At 42.6% G+C, this 21,611-nt stretch overlaps 1 protein-coding gene across 8 annotated transcripts in view; it reads right to left on the reverse strand.

The window, feature by feature from the left end:
* Sh3kbp1 (SH3 domain containing kinase binding protein 1) overlaps nt 1–21,611 on the reverse strand; it is a 362,797-nt gene that overhangs the window by 300,076 nt on the left and 41,110 nt on the right. For 7 of the 8 annotated variants that reach the window (XM_060375097.1, XM_060375099.1, XM_060375093.1 and 4 more), the window contains exon 2: nt 2,236–2,393. In XM_060375097.1, coding sequence (XP_060231080.1) covers nt 2,236–2,393 — 158 coding nt within the window. The remainder of the gene's footprint in view (nt 1–2,235; nt 2,394–21,611) is intronic. The other variant, XM_060375096.1, reaches the window with a different exon arrangement.

Below are 21,611 nucleotides of genomic sequence, written 5' to 3' on the forward strand. Positions count from 1 at the left end.
GAATAGCCTGCTCAGATCAACATGGGACCAGATCAATAAAGAAATTTTTCAATCAGATAAATCGAAACCCTACGGTAGTAACAAAGGACTAAAGATGAAGCGGCAGAAAGCATGGAGGAAAGAGGGATGACTGGAATCAGCCACTTCTCCGGTAAGGAATACAAGTAGCCCAGGGCCACACCACAGTTAGGAACCTAAGGAGTGGCCCCAGGTCTCTGTGCCCTACCTCCCTTCTGTCTCACCTTAGAGCACGCCTGGAGCCAAAGCCCATCACATACAGGGATCTGCTGAGGGTTCCCAAGTCTACTCCACAGCAGCACTGGCAAGGCATTGAAGGGTTTCCTGGCAAAAAGGCCCAAATCACCCCTACCTCGCAGGGAAAGCACCTTCTGTTCTACAAGCCAAAAAGAGGACAGTCACTGACTAGACCCCGGACAATTTCTGACCTGGTTCTTATCTGCCTTTCACAACCTCTTGTAGCACATGAAGAATGAGCCCAAAACCAATTCTATAGGCTTCCTCAGTGCCATCCAATTCAGTTGTGAGTCTGTGGTTTGACGTGAGAGAGTACTAGGCCAACAAGACACACTAAAGACTTTCAGAACAGAACTTGCCCTCTAAACTGAAGCTCATTATACAGTCTTCTTCCCACGTTACTCCTCTCTTCCCATGCCGCACGTCTTTCTCACACTCCTCCAACCTTTCCAAGGCTTTCCTGGGGTCATCTCCTCTCTCGGGGTCCACATTCTCTTCTTTTGCTCCTTCCTCCTTCACCTTCATCCAAACAATTGTCCTCTCCTTTGAGAAACCCCTCTTCACACTCAAGTTTGGCCTAACTTCAAGAACAGTCTTTTTCCAAAGTGGGCAGTTTTGTTTGGAAAGGCACAAGAATTACCTCTCATTTACACATCAACGGAGTCAACCAGTGGTAGTTCTAAAGTTGTGCTTCCCTACTCTAAGAATAGGAGGAAGCCTCTTGATTCCAGCACGGTCTCAACATTCCTACCACAGAAAGCAAAGTAAGGTTTATCAGCATATTCCAGCTAAACTCTGCCCCCATTCCCAAGCTTTCTGTATAAAAAGAAAGAAAGAAAGAAAGAAAGAAAGAAAGAAAGAAAGAAAGAAAGAAAGAAAGAAAGAAAGAAAGAACGAACGAAAGAAAGAAAGAAAGAAAGAAAGAAAGAAAGAAAGAAAGAAAGAAAGAAAGAAAGAAAAAGGGGGGGTGGCAAGATCCCGAAGAAAAACTGAATTCAATTCCCATTCAGTCTAGATAGCCACAGGAGAGAGGTAGGAGACCCAACAAGGGGAAACGTGTAGCTCTTCAGATGGTTTCACCACCATCCCCCACCCAGTCCTAATGCCTTCCCATGCAGGGAAGTCCAAGATTTCCCAAAAAAAACCTGCTCTATACATCCAAGACACGTTCCTGAATACGGTCTGGTACCACAGAGAACTCAGCTACAGGCCTGGGGATTCTCCATGAATGGAGAGAAATCATCAGTTCTCCAGCATGGGACCGGAAGCTTATGGTACTGGGTTTTTCAGACCTGGTTACTATTCTCCATGAGGAATGGCCTCCAAGCAGCTTCTTCTTAACACCAAAATTCACACTCTTGTTTATAACAGTTGAGATGCACTATTTATTAACAGGAATGAGAAACATTTTGTAATTTAGCCCTAAATGAGTTTGACAAAAAGCACAAGCTTCAAAATCTTCCTGATAAAACAGATTTTATTCAATGCTTCACAGACATAAAGGAGAAAAGGAAAACAATACTGCTGCTATGACAAAGGCAAATCTATGAGGAGAAAGTAGAGAAAAGCATCATTTAGATTCAGTATTTGATTTGAAGGCTACCGATGAACATAGCAGAAAAAACTGAGTTTCAAATTCCAGCTTGTATGGAACGTAAAAAGGGAAAAAATCCTCTCAAACTCTCACAGCACATAAACAAATACATACAATTTCAAAAACTTTATATTTTCTCAGCATTTTCTAAAAGGTGTTAAACCACTGAGGGAAAGAGCATTTTGGGTGGTAAAAAGTCATTTAAAAACAAATATCCCACATACATGGGGCACAATTATATATGCTCTCCTTGACATCACCCAGGAGATCAACCTGTCAGCAAAGCCCCTAAGAGCCCCCACAGCCTTATCTTCATGCCCCCACAGCCTTTTGGTAAGCGAAGCCCACACAGGAAACAGGAAAAAAGGGTTTGGCTTTGTACTCACTCTTACAAAGTTGTCAGGGAACAAACCTCTCCTGCCGTTGATCTGTCCCTCCCACCAGCCTCCATCCTCCTTCCTGATGTTGGTGATGACCTCACCCACGCTGATCGTCAGCTCATCGTCATGCTGGGCCTGGTAATCAAACTCCACTATGGCCTCCACTGGAAGGAACAGAAAACAAAAGAGCAACTTAAGGTCAGCTGTTGTAGAAGTCTGAGCTCCAGTATCCCTGTAAGACCACAGACAACCTGATTTCGGTTAACCTGAAGCCTGTATAGCACAGAAACCACGAAGTGCTGGTCGTGGTCAGGCATGGGCAAGGTAGCCTACAGTTCTGTGTGAGGGCCAGCAGGGACTTCAGAAGGGAAACCACCCAGTGACAGCGGCCTTACAACACTTACCCAGCGCGCCGACACCAGAGACCACAAATAATAGACATTGAGACTTTGGGCCCCTCTTTCACCCAGCCGGTCGTCTGAACTTTCTTGGACCTTAGCTGCACAAAATATGGACTGGAATTCCCAGGCTACACAGATGGCAGCTGTCTCTCAGGACTACATTTGTAAGTAAAGACACATGGAACAGAGGGTTCCGTGGGTTGAACTGGTGTCTGAGATTGCCCACCTCAGAAGCACTGCTACCTCAACAGATGTTGTACCATATTACACTATCTTTGCAATAACAAGGAAACTATCTGTCAACTCTGTATAGGCAGAGGCAACAGATGAGGAAACTCTTTTGTTGACAAAGTACCAATGTAATTTGGCACAAGCTAACCAGAGATTTATCTATACAGCAGTTACAAGATTCTTTTAAAGGCTGGAGAGATGGCTCAGGGGTTAAGAGTGCTTCTTCTAACTGTTCTTCCAGAGGTCCTGAGTTCAATTCCCAGCATTCACATGGTGGCTCACAACCATCTATAATGGGATCTGATGCCTTTTGCCAGGCAGGCATACATGCAAATAAAGCACTCATATAAATAAATAAACAAAACAAATATTTCTTTAAAAAAAAAAAAGATTCCTTTAGACTCTGAAGTCTTCTTTGTGCACCTCAATATAACCCACCAAAATCTATCCCTTTTGTATTTGCAACTTCATAGAAATGTGTGAATAAAAAGATAGTGCAAATTAGGTGAGACACCAAGTTTCTCTTAAGCAACTTAAGAGTCATGATAAGATGAAGGAAAAGTTAAATGAGTTAAATATACATTACAAGCATAAATGTGAATGCCCAAACTGTACCTTTTCTTGGGGGGTAGGCTTGTTTGTAACACTTTATTTACACGGAATAGTCATACACATTAATGGGGTACAGTGTGATTTACAACTCATGCTCAGTTCCTGCACTTAAATCGAGGTAATTAGCATTTCCTTTCCCTTGTCACTTCTTTTTGGAGACTTTGAGTTTCTATTTTGGGGATTTAAGAAAGCATGAGAGACAATGTTAATGACTTTGGTCTTGGAAAAGATTTCTTAAAGAGAAAACTAAAAAGCACAAATGGTTCAATTCAATACACCGAGGTTACTTTTCTGGGGGGAAAGGTCAGTAGGTGAGTAGTTCTCCATCACACATGCTTTGCATTTCTATCAGAGGTTAAGTTCCCACCACACTGGTTCAGAATAGCCTGTCCTCCAGACTAACTACTGATGAGGGGCAGCTAAACCAGCCAGTAAGCCCACCCAGTGTCTCAGAATAGAACTGCCTTTTCCTAGACTGTTGCTTTATTACATAATGAGTTAGTGCATTCTCCTGTCATGTATCCGTTCATGATGGAGTTGCAACCTATTGTCATCACTTATCCACGGAAAAGAGGATTATAAAAATATATGCAAGAAAGCCCTTGCTGATTTCGCATGTGTTCCTGTATGCATGCAGGAACACTCCAATTTCTTTGTACCATGCTGGTCACCAATAGCTCAAGTGAGCCATCACTCAGAGGACAAAGTACTTCCAGTGCAAGCACAAAGATCCCAGAACCCCTGTAAAGCCAAGCAAGGTTGTAGGCAGGAAGAAGAAACAGGAGACTCCCTTAAAAGCTCATGGGCCAGCTAGCCTGACATACACAGTAGCAAGCACCAAAAAGTGGCACTGTCTCAAAACAAAGTAGAAACTGAAGATAGACACCCGAGGGTGTGCAATGACTTCTAACACATGCATTATGACACTTACACATCTGAAGTCACAAACACAAATATACACACACATTAACATTACACACACACACACACACACATGCACACGTGCACACATGCACACATGCACACACATTATATACACATATACACACACAGTTGGGGGGAAATGTTTTAAATGAGCCACCATTACAATTTAAAAACAACTAGTTCTTATGATACAAGTCTACCACACCAGGTACTCGGGAGGGTGAGACAGGAAGATTATAAAATCCAGTGCCTGCTTGGGCTACAAAGCAAATTCAAGGCCTGTCTGCTCCATTTAGTGAGATGTTGTATCTCAAGTGAAAAATGAAAAGTAGATTTCAGCTTTGTATACCCACACATTCCTATAGTACCAGATACTCAGGGGGCTGAGGCAAGAGACCCATCAGTTCATCCAGCCTGGGCAACATTTGTAGACCCTCATAATAATTTATTTTTTTAAAGTTTATTCTAAGTACAGATTGAGATATTGAAACTGAGATTATAATAACCTTTGTTCATGTGCCAGACCTGAAATTATCCCATTTCCCAATTAAATAGTCTGATGCCCATCTTCCCAGGGAACCTAAAGCTCTGCCAGAAAATGAAGCTCATTTTCTGAGACAATGTTTTCCAATGTGAGACACACCTATCTCAGAGATCCGCTGAGATGATGCTCAGAGGAAAGAGTTAAAATGCCTGCTCATATTCATTTTAAAAAGAGAAGATGCTTCCCTACCATTCCACTTCCAGAATGATCTGTTCTCTGTCAGAGAGTCAGAGGAGCCCAAGGGGCAGAAGGTAACCTGTGAGACAATAGAAGCGAGGAGTGCTGGGCAAGGAACACAAGCCAGCAAGCTAAGTTCTACTAGAGCAAGCACCGGCTCCAGTAGTTGGAGGGAGGGTGTGCACCCACAGCTCTGTGGTGCCTCTGCCTCTTTATGATTCTTACCCCTTTTAACTGAAATTGTCCTCACTAGCTGGATAAGCAGTCTGATCTGCAGGGTGGAGAATCTGTAGACTCAAGAACTCAAGGCCATGTAAACAAGAAAATGTCAGCTCTTGGTGAGAGCTCTTTAAGCAACCATTCTTAGAGACAAACAGAAGCTTAAGCCAATCACCTCTTACAGGAAAATGACCAAACAACTCTCCATGAATATCAAGGAGATTTTAATATGGAGCTTACATCCACCCTCGATAATAGAGCTTGGGCTATCTAACAGAGCTTAACAACATTTCAATACTAAGCACCCTTGAAGAAAATAGCTTTGTTTTTCTCCCAATTGTCTATGGCCATACAAAACTCATTCGTTATGTTTTATTTCCCCCCAAAAAAAGCTCACTGCCCCTAATAAAAGATTAGAGCTCCTCAGACAGTAATATACAGTCATCTGTCATGTAAGTTCAGTCTATGATGATGGAGCCATGAAAAGATTGTATCATTCATGACCTCACAGCCATCTCTGTGTTCATATACTCCGATGTTATCACAATGGAGATGTCATGTAAAAATGTATCCCTGACTAAATTTTTAGATATCCAAACACTATTCCTGTAAACCAGGGAGCTGTAAAGATGGCTCAGTGGTTGAGAGTACTCACTGCTATTCCAGAGGAACCAGATTCAATTTCTTGCACCCACATGATGGCTCACAATCATCTGTAACTCTAGTTTCAGGGGATCCAACACACTCTTCTGGCACTAGGCACACATGTGGTACACATACCTACATATATGTAAACACACATACACTTAAGAAAAAAAGTTTACGTGAAGGAAAGAAAAAAGGATCAAGGTCTGGGAATACAGCTCAATGGTAGAACTCCTGTCTAATGTAAGTGAACACCATGAAAAACAAATATACCAAACCATGCACCATAAACTCAGCATCCCCCAAACTGATCACATTAGACAAATAAAGGACAAGTCTCAATTTTTCTGATGGGAGACATGAAAATGTTAGGGGAGGGCAAGCTGAGAGAACCCAAATACAGGTGTGCCTTTCGGAGAGGAAAGGAGAACAGAAGATGTTCTAAAGAGACAGTGAGCTGCCTCCTGGCTAACGTAGATACTGTACGAAATGGGGATCACAGCCCCGCTTCTTCCTTCCTGAACAGAAGGCCACACTCCCCAGGTCTCTAGCCGAACTTTAGCGAGGCAAAGCTGGAAGAGAACAGGTAGAGTTCGTCTCAAGACGCGAACCACTGCTGCCATGTCAGAGAGAAAGAATGCTGGTTTTCCTTCACTCTCTCCCTGCATGTGCTTAAGGGGCTCCCTTAGGGGATTTCCACTATGTATGGTGAGGCTGGCCATTCGGGTCTGGGCACTTGGAAAGCATTAGTGCACAACATTCAAGTCTTCACAACAGACTACTGAACTGCTTACTTCTTCATTTACTCTTTGGCTAAAGAGTTCCCAGTCGAGCGAAAAGTATTCAGATCAAACAGGAGTTAACTTTCTCTTTAACCGTAGGATATTATATGTACTCTCCCTGCTTTCTAGCCTCAGATGGTCCCTGACCACCTCCAAATCACCTCCTTGGCTTCTCTAGCTCCTAGCTTTTCCGTGGCTCTCCCTCCAATTTCATCCTATGCTGTGGTGATGGCTTGTGGGTTTCCCTGGTGAGCTCCTAAATCCTTTCTGTGGGGGGGGGTGTCACACTTAGTTTGTTTTACTGTGGCCCTTGTGAGCACCTAGGGCATACAACAGCTGCTCAATGCAGATCTGATAATCCAACCGCTCAGCAGCTTACATTTTATATTGATAGTTTCTACCCAACAAAGGTACCTCTAAAATGTCAAGTGCCAATCTCATTTCTGCAAATTGAGTCATATTGTTCAGTGCACTAAGGGAGTTTTGCTATTTAAAAGAATCTGTGGTTAATCCTTTTGTGATATGAATAATCACTTCCTGCTTTACCTTTCCTGTTGAGATTATTTTTTTTAACATATCAGGTTTCTCTTAAGGTAAGAAAGCTGTGCATGACTTTTTTAAGAGTTTCTATCATGAGCTACGCCTCTCTTCTTCCCATTCAAAGGCTTAGGGCTTTTCTTTCCAATGTAACAAACAGCATCACTTACAGTGGCTACTGAGTACATAAAAATGTGGCTTTGTGTGAATCAACATGTGCCATAAAACTATAACAAGGGGCTTGGAGAGCTGGTTCAGCGGTTAGGAGCACTGGCTGCTCCTTTAGAGAAGCCGCGTCTGACTCCTAGCATCCACATGTTGGCTCCCAATGGTCTATAACTCCAGTCCCAGCGAGAACCTAGGCCCTCTTCTGGCCTCCATAGGCACTTCAGGCACGTGGTACACATACATACTTGTAGGCAAAACACCTGTCCATCTGCAAAACCAATCAATACTTCTTCAGAGGTCTAACAAGCACTATTTACTTGCTTGTTTGTCTGTGGCAATACATGCCACAGCACCTATGTGCCAGTCAGAGGCTAACTCGCCAGAATCGGTTCTCTCCTTCCACCATGTGGATCCCAGGGATCGGAGACGGTCAAGGTTGACGGCAAGCACCTTCACCCACTGAGCCATCTCACTGACCCCACAACAGACACTTAGAAACTGCTTCTCTTGAAAAGTAATGACTCCTTCCTTAGGCCCCCAATTGTAAGCTAAAAGCAGAATGAAAGTCTGGCATCTGCCTTTATTTATTTATTTATTTTTCTCCTTGACTCTGCTGGCTTACCTCTGCATGTAGGCTTGCTAATCACTCAGGAGTGTCATCTACAAACCCCCAACCCCTAACCTACCTCACTTCCCTTCAAGGCTCAAGAGTGAAGGCATGAGGATAAAAGTAGCTGAGATCCCTGCCTGGCCGCCTTTTACAATGTCCTGTTCCCATACCAAAAAAAAAAAAAAAAAAAAAAGCATCTCAAGGTCTCAAGTCATCATTGCTAATTCTTTGTCACCTTGGATTGCAGCAATAGCAAAACCACCCTGGGCAGGCCACGCCCCTGCCCCAAATGAGGACTATTGTGTGTGGAGGCAAGGCTGCACCACGGAACAGGAGTTACCACCTGATGAAAACCTGCGTTCCCTGTCAAGCAGCGTGGACTTCTTTGGGTCACCTCTGGAACTAGAACTGAGACTCTGATCACTCAGAGCATGTGACCAGGACCGCTTCATTACGTAGCCCCTTTGCCCCTGACACAATTTTTCTTCTAATTAAACCTAAAATTCATGTCAGCACCTGGAAGATAAACTAGGGACCACTGGATCCCTTTATTTGTTTTTTTTTTCTTCTCAACACGCCACCCCGATTTAATCTTTCTCTGCTCAGTGCCATTGCTCATCTCTTGAGTAGGGGGACTGGGACAAGTGGCTGAGTCTAGACTGTGGGGGCTGCTGGAGCTGAGGTTCATGCTCTAAAGCTCAGTACTTTTTCCAGGGGTGACCCAAAGAGGCTCACATTGCTTGACAGGGAAGGCTAGAACACAAACAGATCAACCTTTTTTTTTTTTTTATTTTTAACATTGACTGCGTAGTGACATGATACTCTGCTCTGGACTTACGGGAGTAAATAAATATTGAAATTCATTTGAGCTATTTTAAATTATATGTGTGCCTTGTATTATATTTCTGTTGAGTAGCAATGGTCTAGAACAATGCTTAGCAAAAAAGCAACAGAGACCTCCAACTACACCAACACAGCCAAAATCTTCACCAGACTCCAAGTCTGCGCTCCCAAATGCTTATTAGCCTACAGGAAGCTACAGGTAACTTTAGTGAACGAAGGTAAAACATTACTTACACTTTTTTTTAAATGGTACCCTTCGGGAAACTAACTCTGCATGAGCACAAAATGAAAGCACTAGACAAAGTAAAGTATCTCAGAGGTGTAATTAGGACAAAAGTAAACAACATCCAATACTCAAAGACACCATAAATTACAAAACTTAAGGATATCTCCTCTTCAAAAACAAAACCACCATCCTCCAGTTGGCCTGCTGTGCCAAAAAGCCAGCCTCCACAAGTTTTCTGTAACTACTGTCTGGGAAAAAAAAAAAAGCTACAGTTAACAAGATCAGATAGAGCCCCTGGAGATAAGAGATCTGCTTAGAAATGCTAACACTTCAACCTTTCCTATCTCAGGCCTTCAAACACGCTAAATGCCTTCCCCCCCCAAAAAAAATGGGTGGTTTTTTTAACTGTTAGGTTGGTTAAGCCAGCTGTCAAGCAGCTTCTTGGTGAATTTGACACAGTGGCAATGATAGAGCCCTCCCCATACCCCATGTGGGACTCAACCTCTCCTGCCTTGCCCCTGTACTTCCTCTATCTTTGCCCCACTTAGAACTGCATTTTATCTTGGTTTACCCCAAGCAGCCTGCAAGCCTCATCTGGGAAAAGCCCTTATATGTCCCAGGATTCTGGCTCCTCCACTTAGCATCCCTGTGACTCAATCAATATGTGAATGAACCAGAAAGGATGGAGGAGGATGGAAGTTTACAAGTAACTTCCTTCATTCCATACACATACGTACGTTGTCACAAAGGTCTCAGTAGGTGTAGCTTTAAGCTTTAATAATTTCAGAAGCAGAAATGTCACATACCTGTGGGTTTCCATTTTCTCATTGTGCTCATTCGGATGAATACATTTTTAATTTTGTTTTGTTTCTGATGACAGTAACGAAAATCAGGAAGTAATTTTCACCAGAAAGGATTTCATGAAACGAGAGCATAATTGCTGATTATTGATGAGAGAAAAAACATCAGATATCACCTTGTCAAATAAATTTCCTACTTTTACAGGTGAAGAACTGAGGTCTAGAATGTGACTGAGAGTTGGCATCTACACTCTCCCAAATGACAGGAGAGAAGGGCAAATCTAAAGTAAACATCAGTAGTAATTTAGACCTACAGGATAAAGACTTGGCACTGGAAGGGCTTCTTCCTTGTGCACCCCCATGTAGCAGAGTTTCTACAATACCCAGGAGCTAGAGCAATCAGGAGCATCTAAAACCCCATCTAAAGAGACAGAAAATAGATGAGTGGTTGGCGGGGGCCAGGGATGTGGACTGATTACCAGTGGGCAGAAGGGGTCTTTTGGGGTGATAGAAACATATTAATCTCAAATTGCGTTAAGAATTCCACAATGCAATAAATGTATCAAAAACTCACAGTATATAATACTTAGATTTGTGAAATGTTAGAGCTAAATTTATCTTTTAAAAGTAAAAGTGGAAACCCTATGTGACCTACATTTAGGAACTTATAACTGTAGGTACTTGCTCAAATTGTTGACTACGTTGGTACCCCAGGGACCACCACTCTCCCCATCCAGGGAAGAAAGCCATTTGGAAAAGCTTCTCCTCCCCCACGAGATAGAATCTGATGAGAATGCAGCTGACATGTCCAATATTCTGCCAGCTCATTCACGGGCCCAGAAGCTAACTGACTGCCAGTAATGTGACAGCGGCTGGGGACGGCTGGAGCACACACTCCGCCAGGGCTCTCCGAAGCAGCCCGCTTTCCACTTTTCCCGCACATGACTCTCCAGCTTCTTCTTCCACCACATAAAACACCCCAAAGCCTTTCCAGGAATCATGTGCCCTCTTTAGTTAAGGCACAGTTGGTTGTAGTTCCTTGGAACTAATGGACTCATGTGTCAACTTTTAAAGAATGATACTCTTCCCTACAGAAGGCTAAGTTCCCACTATTCATTTAATGCTTTCTCATCAGTGTCTGGGCTAGGGGCTTGGGGACCTAGATTTCCCAGCTCAAGAGCACAGGGACTATGGGGCTCTGCACACACAACCAGTTGATCTCTATTTGCTTTCAGCATCTTTATGGATATACTAGTAAGGAACACAAAACCAATAAAGGCATGATTCCTAAGACCTGACTTGGGTAGAAAACTAACAGTAGCTTCTGAGTAAAACAGCCTCAGAACTCAGACCCCAATGACAGAGCCATTGGATATGGGCTCTCTCTGAGCAAAAGGGAGCAGAGCATAGGCCAAGACAGCTCCGTGCAGGGTGCAGAAAGTGTCCTGAGCCCAAGAACAGCTCAAAGGACTAAATGGGCATCAGCAGTGGGGGGAGGGGTAGCAAATAAATCAATACAGAACAGGGGAAAAGGCCCACCATTGGCTGATTTAAAATATTCCTGTCACTGAGCTGGAGAGATGTCTCAGAGTTTAAAAGCTGCTCTTCCAGAGGTCCTGAGTTCCATTCCCATCAACCACATAGTGGCTCACAACCATCTATAAAGAGATCTGGTGCCCTCTTCTGGCATGCAGGTGTACATGCAGACAGAACATTGTATACATAATAAATAAATAAATAAATAAATAAATAAATAATCTTTATTAAAAAAATTCCTGTCACTGTTTTGAAGGATAGCCCAAGGAACCCTGGCCTCCTAAGCCAGCCTCTTTTATAGATAATATGAGATATAAGAAAAAGCCTGATGGACCTAAAAGTGAATTACGGCATACATATTAACTACTTGTATGGCATGAGGCAAAACACTTTGCCTGAGTTCACATTAATATTGGGAGAGGGTCTGGTTCAAGGATAATGATGATGAGCACAAAAAACTCCTATGTACAAAAGCTTCTCCATCAATTGACATCCACTAGTCTCACAGGCTATTATCATTCTTTGCTGTGAGGCTTTCTCCGGACATGCCCTTCCCTCACTGCCTACTCACTGGAAACCCTTAGAGAGTAGATCCTAATATAATCTCTTCCTTGCCTGATATCTAGCCCACAGTAGGTACTCCATCAACATTGGTGATCAAATGTATCTGCTCAACTCCAGGAACGACACAAAGAACATTTATTTCAAACTATACTTTCTCATTCAGCATAAAGAGACACAGTTACAAATATGAGCTTTTATTTGACTTGAAGGCTTAAAAAGGCCAAGATTAACATGACCAGATAACCCCAAACAAAATATATGAAAGAGTGGCTTAGGAGTGCTACTGTGCCCAGCTTCAATTCTCTTCCCTCCTCTGCCTTGGCTATTGCTCCCAACAGCAGAGGAGTGTGCAATCAACAGATCAGAGGATGCAAGGCAGGGTGTAGACAGGAAAGAGTTCATGAAGTCTTGAGTTCTCTGGTAGCTCGCACCCGTACTCTGAAGCCACAGGGTCCCCAAGGCCTAGCCTAGAACACATACCCAGGGGCATAGGAACGATGCATTATTGATCACTTCAGAGCTGAAACTAACTCTTGTAAAGTGAGCATGCTGCTCTTTTCAAAGATGCACTAGATAAACCGGATAAGGGCAAGTTGGGGGCGGGGGGTGGGGGATGGGGGGAATTTTTTAAGGGGAAAAAAAAGCACAGAAAGTGGGTGCTGATGAATTTAAAGAATAAAAAGATAGGGTAGAGTCAAGACCATTTGTTATAAGTACAGAGGGTGGCTCTCTGCAGAAGCCGTGCTGGAGAAAGTAAATAGCCTCTTAACAAAGTAATTTAGTAACAAAGTCAGTTTAGTCAAAAACAGTTTTGACATTTAAAAATGATATTATCTTTTTTTATTCAAGTATAAGAAAGAGTGCTCACGAACATTGCTTTATCTGAGTATTTATTGTTTTAAGTAATAAAATAGCTTTAAGACACACAGGTTTTCATAGTTTTATTATGACACCCTGATTCCCAAGTTTCCAAAAAGCCATACAGCTGCCTGATAAGAAGACAATCTTCTATCTTTCAGAGTGAGAAATGCCCAAAGGTTTGGGACCAAGTAGAATATGTAAACTTTAAATTAGAAGAACAGACAAATGTTTGGTTATATCAATTTAATTACAGGTTACGTGAAATAAACTGAGAAAACATTGCTTCCTCTTCTGCAACAGTATCTCATTTCATGAATTAATTTTATTCGACAATGTAGGGATGGTTGAAATGTATTTGATTGTGGTTACTACATCTAAAAGGCTTGTTTAAACTATTTTATTCAAAATACATTCATAGAGACTGGTAGTGGAAGAGACTGTGTAACAGTGTGACTCTGGCTTTTCTGGAGAAGAGTGTAAAGAGGATGGATAAAGGGTTTACACGTGGGCAGTATGCTTCAGGGTAGCTAAGCTAAATCAGCTGCAAGAAGCCACGTCTAGGTCAAAAGGAGAGAAGTTAAGAGCATTTGAACAGGAGCAATCAGAGCTAGAGCAAGGGCCAAGTCAATGAATATAGCCTGTGTTAACAAAAGATGCACTGTCTGGTCAGTAGAGAGAATAAGAGGAGAGGAAACCACACTGGCCTTTTCCTTGTCTTCCTCAAACATATTTAAAGCCCTCTTTCAAAGGAAGTTTCATTTCTACCCTCCCAACACATACACACACACACACACACACACACACACACACACACACACACACACTGTAGGATTTCTACTACAGTTGTGGATTTGGGTACAAGAAGTCCACAGAAGGCAGAAGATATGTAAAACTGAAGCTTGTGGCAATAAGTACAGGACTTGTCTTGCAAGCATAGTTAGATTCCCCAGACCCACATTAAAAAGCCAACATGGTGCTACGCACTTGTCATCTAACCGCTCAAGAGGTGGACCCCTGGGACTTATTGGCCAGCCCAGCAAGCCTACTTGACAAACTTCAGGCCCATGAGAATGTTGTCTCAAAAAAAAAAAAAATGGCAGTGCCTGAGGAATGACACCCAAAGATGTACTCCGGTTTCCTACACAGGCACATACACAGGCACTCAAGAAATGCTGCTGAGCTGAGAGAAACACAAGGATAAATTTGATGAAAAGTTGAGAATCCAAGAAAATGAAATGTGAGCCAAAGTTAAAAGCAGATTGTAACAGCAAAATAGTGGCTCTTCAAAGCAGCCTGAAAAAAAAAATGCAAGCTGTCATAAGCATAACCGCTTTGAGTTCACTAACATCTAATCAAGAGAGAACATCTAGTATACTTGCAACTCTATACTGGGAAAAGGTTATTAGGGAGGACTCACTAGTTCATGACCAGTTTCACTAACGAGGCCGCATAATGACTGTGAGTTTATCCAAGTGACTTCTCAAAGTTTGAGAGTCATTTTTTAAAGGCATTTATGTTTCATGTGTTGGTTTGTTGGTTGGTTTGTTTGTTTGTTTAATCACTTTACAGCCTGATCCCAGGCCCCTTCCTTTGACAGTCATTTTGGTAAATGTTTTTACTTTTTGAATAATTGGAACTAAAGAGTTGATAGTCAAGATCTACTTCATGCATGTCTTCATAATTTCTTTGTAAATGCTCGGTTTGATGTGTGAGAAAATCACTTAGTAAGTGGACATCTACACTTATTATGAAAACAGAAGTAAGTCGAACCCCAGCACTTTACTTTGCAGTAAAGGTTGCAATTAAAGTTAGATAAGCAAACTGAAGATGCCTTGGCGGTTAAAAGCATTTGTACATTATGCAAAGGACCGGAGTTCAGTTATGCGCACCCAGATGGTGACTCATGGTCATCCATAATTCCAGTTCCAAGGGATCTGAGGCCTTCTTCTGAACTCTGCAGGATCTCACATATGCATGTACATATACATGTACATGCTGGGAAAATATCTATGAACATTAGATAAATAAATATTTCAAAAGTAAAGTTAGACAAATAGAGTAACAGCAAAAGAAACATAAAAAAAAACATTTCCAAAATTGAAAAACACATTAATTAAAATAGGCCAAAGGACAGCAGTACCACACCAGAGATTTCTAGAAGGATGTTCTAAGAACAATGTGTACGTTTTTCTTTCCGAGACACTTTATATTTAGATTTCTCAGTAAAAGGAAGCCAGGCAGGGGGAATGACTGATTTCAAGTCAGAAATACAGAAATCAAACCCTGACCATGTCATCATACCATGAAAACAAGGAAGCTATCGAAGAGGTGCTGAGGAGATGGCTCTGTGGGTAAAGCACTTGCTATGAAAGCATGAGGACTGGCATTCCGATCCTCAGTGCCCACGTAAAAGCCAGATGCAGTGGCACATAAGTAATACCAACACTAGGGAAGCACATACGAGAGCTCACTGGCCAGCAAGCCTATATATGCATGTATCAACAAATAATGAAAAACGAGGCCATAAGTTTTAAAGAAAGCAAGGAGGAGAAGATGGGATGGTTTGAAGGGAGAGAAGAGAAGGGTAGAGTGACACAATTATATTATTATAATCTCAAAATTTTAAGAAAAAAAAGACAAGCAATAATTAAATAAAAAAGTAAAGTCGCTGGGTGTATATATACCTTTAATCCCAGCACTTGAGAGGAAGAGGCAGGCGGATCTCTATGAGTCTAAGGCTAGCCTGTTCTACCCAGGGAATTTCAGGACAGAGAAAGACACATAAGAGAGAAATGTCTCAAAAGACAAAACAACAGAAAAGTAAAGTGGAGAACAGAGGCACCTGATGTCAATCTCTGTCCCCTCACATATACATACATGCATACACACATACATATAAACGTGTACACAAATACACACACACACAAAGACTATTAAGAATTGTGTCACCTTTGCAAGATGCTGGTGAACCAATCCATTGCTTGGAAAAGTTGTAAATAAGTCAAGAACCAAAATACCTATCCTGGTTTTCTAATATAGATTCAAAATAATGGCTAACAAGGAGTTATTTCTTGCTACAGCAGTATCCCAGGTATTAAAGGAATAAAGGATGAGAGAATTATACAACCTTAAATGTAACCAAAAACTTGGACAAATGGTCACTAACAGAAGAGGGATCACCAAGCATCACCAGTCTTGTGACAGAAGCTTATGTCACCAAGTGTGAAATATGCTTACCTGTTAACTGATCATGAACTGGATCAAGCCCCCAGAATGACCAACAGCTCAAAAGAGCTATGGGGGGGCTTCCCACACATACACTAAATACCACCCTAAGAATGCAGGCAAAAAAAATCATGCTGAAGTAAGCATGACAGGCAAATAACTCGGTTCCTTTAACACCACCCCCCCCCCAAAAAAAATCACAAATATGAAATGAGAGGGGGAACTAGACTCAGTATCAACCAACTGCACAGCACAGCCCTTCCAATGCAGTCTCAAACTAACGGCTTAAATATTTTAACTATAGGGCGCCTGACAGTGATATGTAGATGTTGTTAGCTGTTGTGGGTATAAAATACTATGATGATGATGGTTTTGAAAAGTCTTCATTTTTATAAAATACATGGGAAAGGATTTCTGGATTGTTGATGTGGCTTAACCAAGCAAATAGAAGGTTGTGTTCTCCACTGAATGTGACAGATGAAGAGAAAAACCTTAGCGCTCCAGCTGGTGTGATTGCCATTTCACAAACAACTCAGACAAGCGTGCTGTGCATGGCAACACACCTAAAAAGAAGGGTGCTTTTGTGAAGTTTGAGGTTTTGGCTGGTTCATTGGTATTCGAGTAGCTGGTGGTATTAGGGGCACCATTTTGGTTGGTATGGTGTTTGTTTCAGGTCTCACTGTGTATCCCAGCTTGGCCTCAAATTCGCTATGACATCCACACTGGTCTCAAATTCTGTATCATCCCAGCTCAGTTTCCTGAGTACCAAGATTATAGGCATATACCAGCAGTCCTAGTTTAAAGACATGATTTTTTAAGCTGCAAGATGCTGACAGACAGAGAGACTTCAATAATTGAGTTCATTATTAAGAGCACCCGTCCTATTCCCTCTCTCCCACCACTTCTGGTGTCTATCCTGCTTGCCATTCTGAATGAGAATTAAGCATCCTCCCTAGGATCCTCTTTGTTGTTTAGCTTCTTAGGTCTGTAGATTTTAGTATGTTTATCCTATATTATATGGCTAATATCCGCTTAAAAGTGAGTATATACCGTGTTTGTCTTTCTGGTTCTGGGCTACCTCACTCAGGGTGATCTTTTCTAGTTCCATCCATTTGCCTGCAAATTTCATGATTTCCTTGCTTTTAATAGTACATTGTGTAAATGTACCACAATTTCTGTATCCATTCTTCTGTTGAGGGACATCTAAGCTGTTTCCAGAAAAGTGGCTATGAACATAACTGAGCAAATGTCCTTGTTGATTGGTGGAGCATCTTTCAGGTATATGTCTAGTAGGAGTATAGCTGGATCTTGAGGTAGCACTAATCCCAATTTTCTGAGAAAGTGCCAGAGGTCTTCTGAAAGGCCCCACCCAACAGAGGATCTAAGCAGATGCAGAGACTCACAGCCAAACTTTGGGCAGAGCACAGAGAGTCTTGTGAAATAAAGGGCAGTATAAAAGGATCCAGAGGGAACAGGTGCTCCACATGGAGACCAACAAAGCTAAAAAATCTGAGCCCAGAAGGTGCTGCAGAGAATGATGCACCAACAAAGGACCATGCATGGAGAGGACCTAGACCCCCTGCTCAAATGTAGACAATTGACATCTCAGTCTCCATGTGGGTTCCCGAGTAAGGGGAGCAGGGGCTTCCTCTGTCATGAACTCAGTTGCCTGCTCTTTGATCACTTACTCCTGGATATTCAGTCTTGCCAGGCCACAGAGGAAGAGGATCCAGGCAGTCCTGATGAGACTTGATAAGCTATGGTCAAATGGCAGAGGAGGAAGAGGACTCCCCTACCTCCATTTCGTGGACTAGGGGAAGGGGATGGGGGGGAAGAGGGTGGGAGAGTCGGACCAGGAGGAGATGAGGGAGGGGGCTATAGCCAGGATATAAAAATGAATGAATTATAAACAAATAAAATTAAAAAAAAGAGCAATAGATATCTAGAAATATTTTAAAATAAAGAGATGACCCAAAAGTAACTTCCTTTCCAGTACTATAGTTCATTTTCTATAGATAATAAAATATCCAAGAGTATCAAATAAAATTGTAATCATTCCTCTGTAAAAGATGTATTCAGAAGATACCCTGAGGTTCTTCTGGCTAAGTGAAAAGCAGTTCTCTTCAGGGGTTGCTTAATGATTAATCCAGAGTCTTTATTTTCAGACTGGATCTAGCTGTGGAGCTGTGCCTTGTCCTCACTATATAGACCAACCTGGTCTTTAGATAGCAGTAGTAATTCTGCTGCCTCAGTTTTCAGAGTACTAGGATTACAGGCATGTTCCATCATTGTCGGCCTAATTTGTTTTTCAAGACACACTGTTAGCCACTTAAAAATAATAAACAGAGCTGGAGAGCTGGCTCAGCAGTTAGGAACATTTGCTGCTCTTTCAGAGGATCTGAGTTTGGTTCCTAGCACCCACATCATGCAGCTCATAACCTCCTGTAATTCCAGCTCCAGGGGATTCAGTGCACGTTTCTTGTTTCCATGGGTACGAAGCAAATGTGTAGTACATATGTGTGGGCAAACCCCTACCTCCACACACACACACACACACACACACACACACACACATAAAAAATAAAAACTATCATAAGTTGATTGTCCTCGTGTCTTTAAAAAATTAAGTACAGTCAACTATGTTCTATGCTACATCTAGTGTGTAGACTCTGGACGAGGCCAACTCTGTACATCCTGGGTTTGGGCCCTTTCAGTGATGTGTTACTCAAGGAAAGCTAGAGTTTGTGTTATATAGGTATGTTTTTTTGTTTGGTTGGTTGGTTATTGAGACAGGCTTTCACATTGTAGCGCTATGACTGTCCCAGCACTCACGGGGTAGAGAAGGCTGGCCTTGGACTCACAGAGATTCGCCTGGCTCTGCCTCCTGAGCGCTGGTCTTAAAGGCATGAGCCACCATACTCATGGTTATGGCTCTTAATACAACTTATCTTAGAAGCTATGCTGAAACACAACAGAAATATGGTTGCTAATTTGCCCCAAGGCCCATGTGTTAAAAGCATGGTCCCAGTGTGGCACTACTTGGGGGAGGGGGTAGTGGGGCCTTTAAGGGATGGGGATTAGTAAGAGGTTTTGCATTATTAGGAGCATGCTGTTGAAGGAAACTGAGGCTCTCATCTATCTTTTCCCTTGGCAGCTGCCAAGTGATTTTGTTTCCCCATACTTTGATGTGCTGCCACACCACACTCCCAAAAGCAACATGACCACCTGAACGTAACCTCACAAAATCATAAGCCAAAGCGAGCCTTTTCTCTATCAGTTCATCTGGCACTGGGTGTTCATTACAGTAATAGAAAGCTGACAGGCTGAAAGGTCATCAGGCGAGTCCCAAGAGTCCCACTCCCTGGGAAGCAACCCCCAGCAACTACAGCAAGCTTCCATGTGTATGTAAATCTTGGCCTCCTTGGTACCATTTACCTTGACTACCCAGTAGCATCCCTTGTCCTCCCCCAGACCTAAGAAATCCAGGTAGCCTTGTAATAAGTTCCAGAGTACAGTTGGAGAAGTGCCAGTCTATTCTGTACTCCCGGGGGGGGGGGGGTTCTCTGTGCCAATGCAGAGATGCTTCTCCTCACTCCCTCCTCACAATCTGGTCCATAGTAGACTGGAAAGGCCTTTATATACAATAGGAGATGAACCCCTGGGAGAATCTACACACCGCTATCACTCTTTTTCAGAAAGAACATAAGTCTGCATCTGAACTAAAGGACCAGCACACATACCCTTGTGTATCTGGAGTCTGGGGTGATTTGGGAGCACCATCAGCAATCCAAGCCTCCAGGTCTACAGAACTACCACCAAAGAGGAAGCAACAGGGGACTCCACGTTAACTCTAAGGAGATCACTCCTCCTCATCCCTCACTGGCGGAAACTAACTAAAGACAATATATACACCCAGGAAACCTGGCGGAGGTAGTGGCACACACCTTTAATTCCAGCATTTGTGAATAAGAGGTAGGCAGATCTGTGAGTTTGAGGCCAACCTGGTTTACAGAGCAAGTTCCAGGACATCCAGGGTTACACAGAGAAACCCTGTCTTAAATATACATATTTATATTATATTATATTATATTATATTATATTATATTATATTATATTATATTATATTATATTATATATTAAACAATATATATACATATACAATATATATATATTTTTAAAAATCCCAAAGTACATACCCATCTACTCACCAGCACCTTTCCATAAAAGGAGAAAAAAATTTCCAAACCTTATTTCAGATCCAGTTGCAGTTGATTACTGCCTGTGTCCCCCACTAGATGGCAAAGTAAAGGGTGTCAATGACCATACATCTGCCATCTTTGCCTCTATATCCAGTGCTGTCCTGATAGTAAGCATATAGTGGGGACTTCATAAATATTCCTCTACACAGGTACCAAATGTCTTTATTCTCCTTGTGTCAGTTAACTCTCCCCCATGTTCTTCAAGAATGGGACGTAAGCCTGCAGAAATGGCTCAGCAGTTAAGATGACTTGCTGGTCTTGCGGAGGACCCAAGATTAGTTCACAGCCCCTATATGGTAGCTAACAAGTACCTATAACTCCAGGTACAGGATATCTGAAGCCTTCTCCTGACCTCTGTGTGCATCTGGACTCACATGAGTGTATGCAGGCCCAGACAAGAACACAATTTTTTTATACTTTTTATTCTTTGTGAATTTCACATCACGCACCGCAATCCCACTCACCACCCCATCCTTCCATATTGACCCTCTACCCTTGCAACCTCACTCTAAAAGGAAACAAACAAACAAAAATCTCACTGTAAAAGCTACAGGTATATCACCATGTGTCACACAGTGTACCTTTTTGGCCAAACAACTTTACTTGCTAATGCTCATTACAATGAGTCCCAGGCGTATGGTTCAATGTCTCCAGCTTCTGCTACACTATCAATACTGGACCCTCGCTGGGACACTTCTCAGATATCCTGTTCTTGCCCTCTGTGATGGCAATCCTGCAGCATTGGTTCTCCAGGACCAGCTCCTCCATGCACTCCAGCAGTTCATAGATTGGGTAGATGTTCGGGTGGGCCAACTCAAAGCCCTGGGTCTGGGCCTGGGTGGTAGCTGAGATGTTCAGCCTGCCAGCTCTCCTGCACAGTCCAGGTGAGGGATGGGGCGAGCTCTCCTGAGTACTGCAGCTGGTGAGGGGTGGGGTCAGTTCTGTATCCCTCAGATAGCAAGATGGCCCCAGGGGGCAGCCCAGACCAGCGTGTCCACAGGGCCTTTGGTGGTAACATGGGCTATGGACATTTACACAGACCCCTGCTACTTCAGCAGCAGAACAGGCCCTCACTATGACCTCAGATAGCAGAGCTGGCTATTCAAACCAGGCTATTCCTCTCCACCCTTGAGTTTCCAGTTCCTCCTTGCTTAATAGACCATTGTTATACTTCTCTTTCTCTCCCAACTCTTCACCACAAAGTAGTAGTGCTCACCA

The sequence above is a fragment of the Meriones unguiculatus genome, chromosome X, assembly GCF_030254825.1.
Source record: "Meriones unguiculatus strain TT.TT164.6M chromosome X, Bangor_MerUng_6.1, whole genome shotgun sequence".
Taxonomy (NCBI): Eukaryota; Metazoa; Chordata; class Mammalia; order Rodentia; family Muridae; genus Meriones; species Meriones unguiculatus.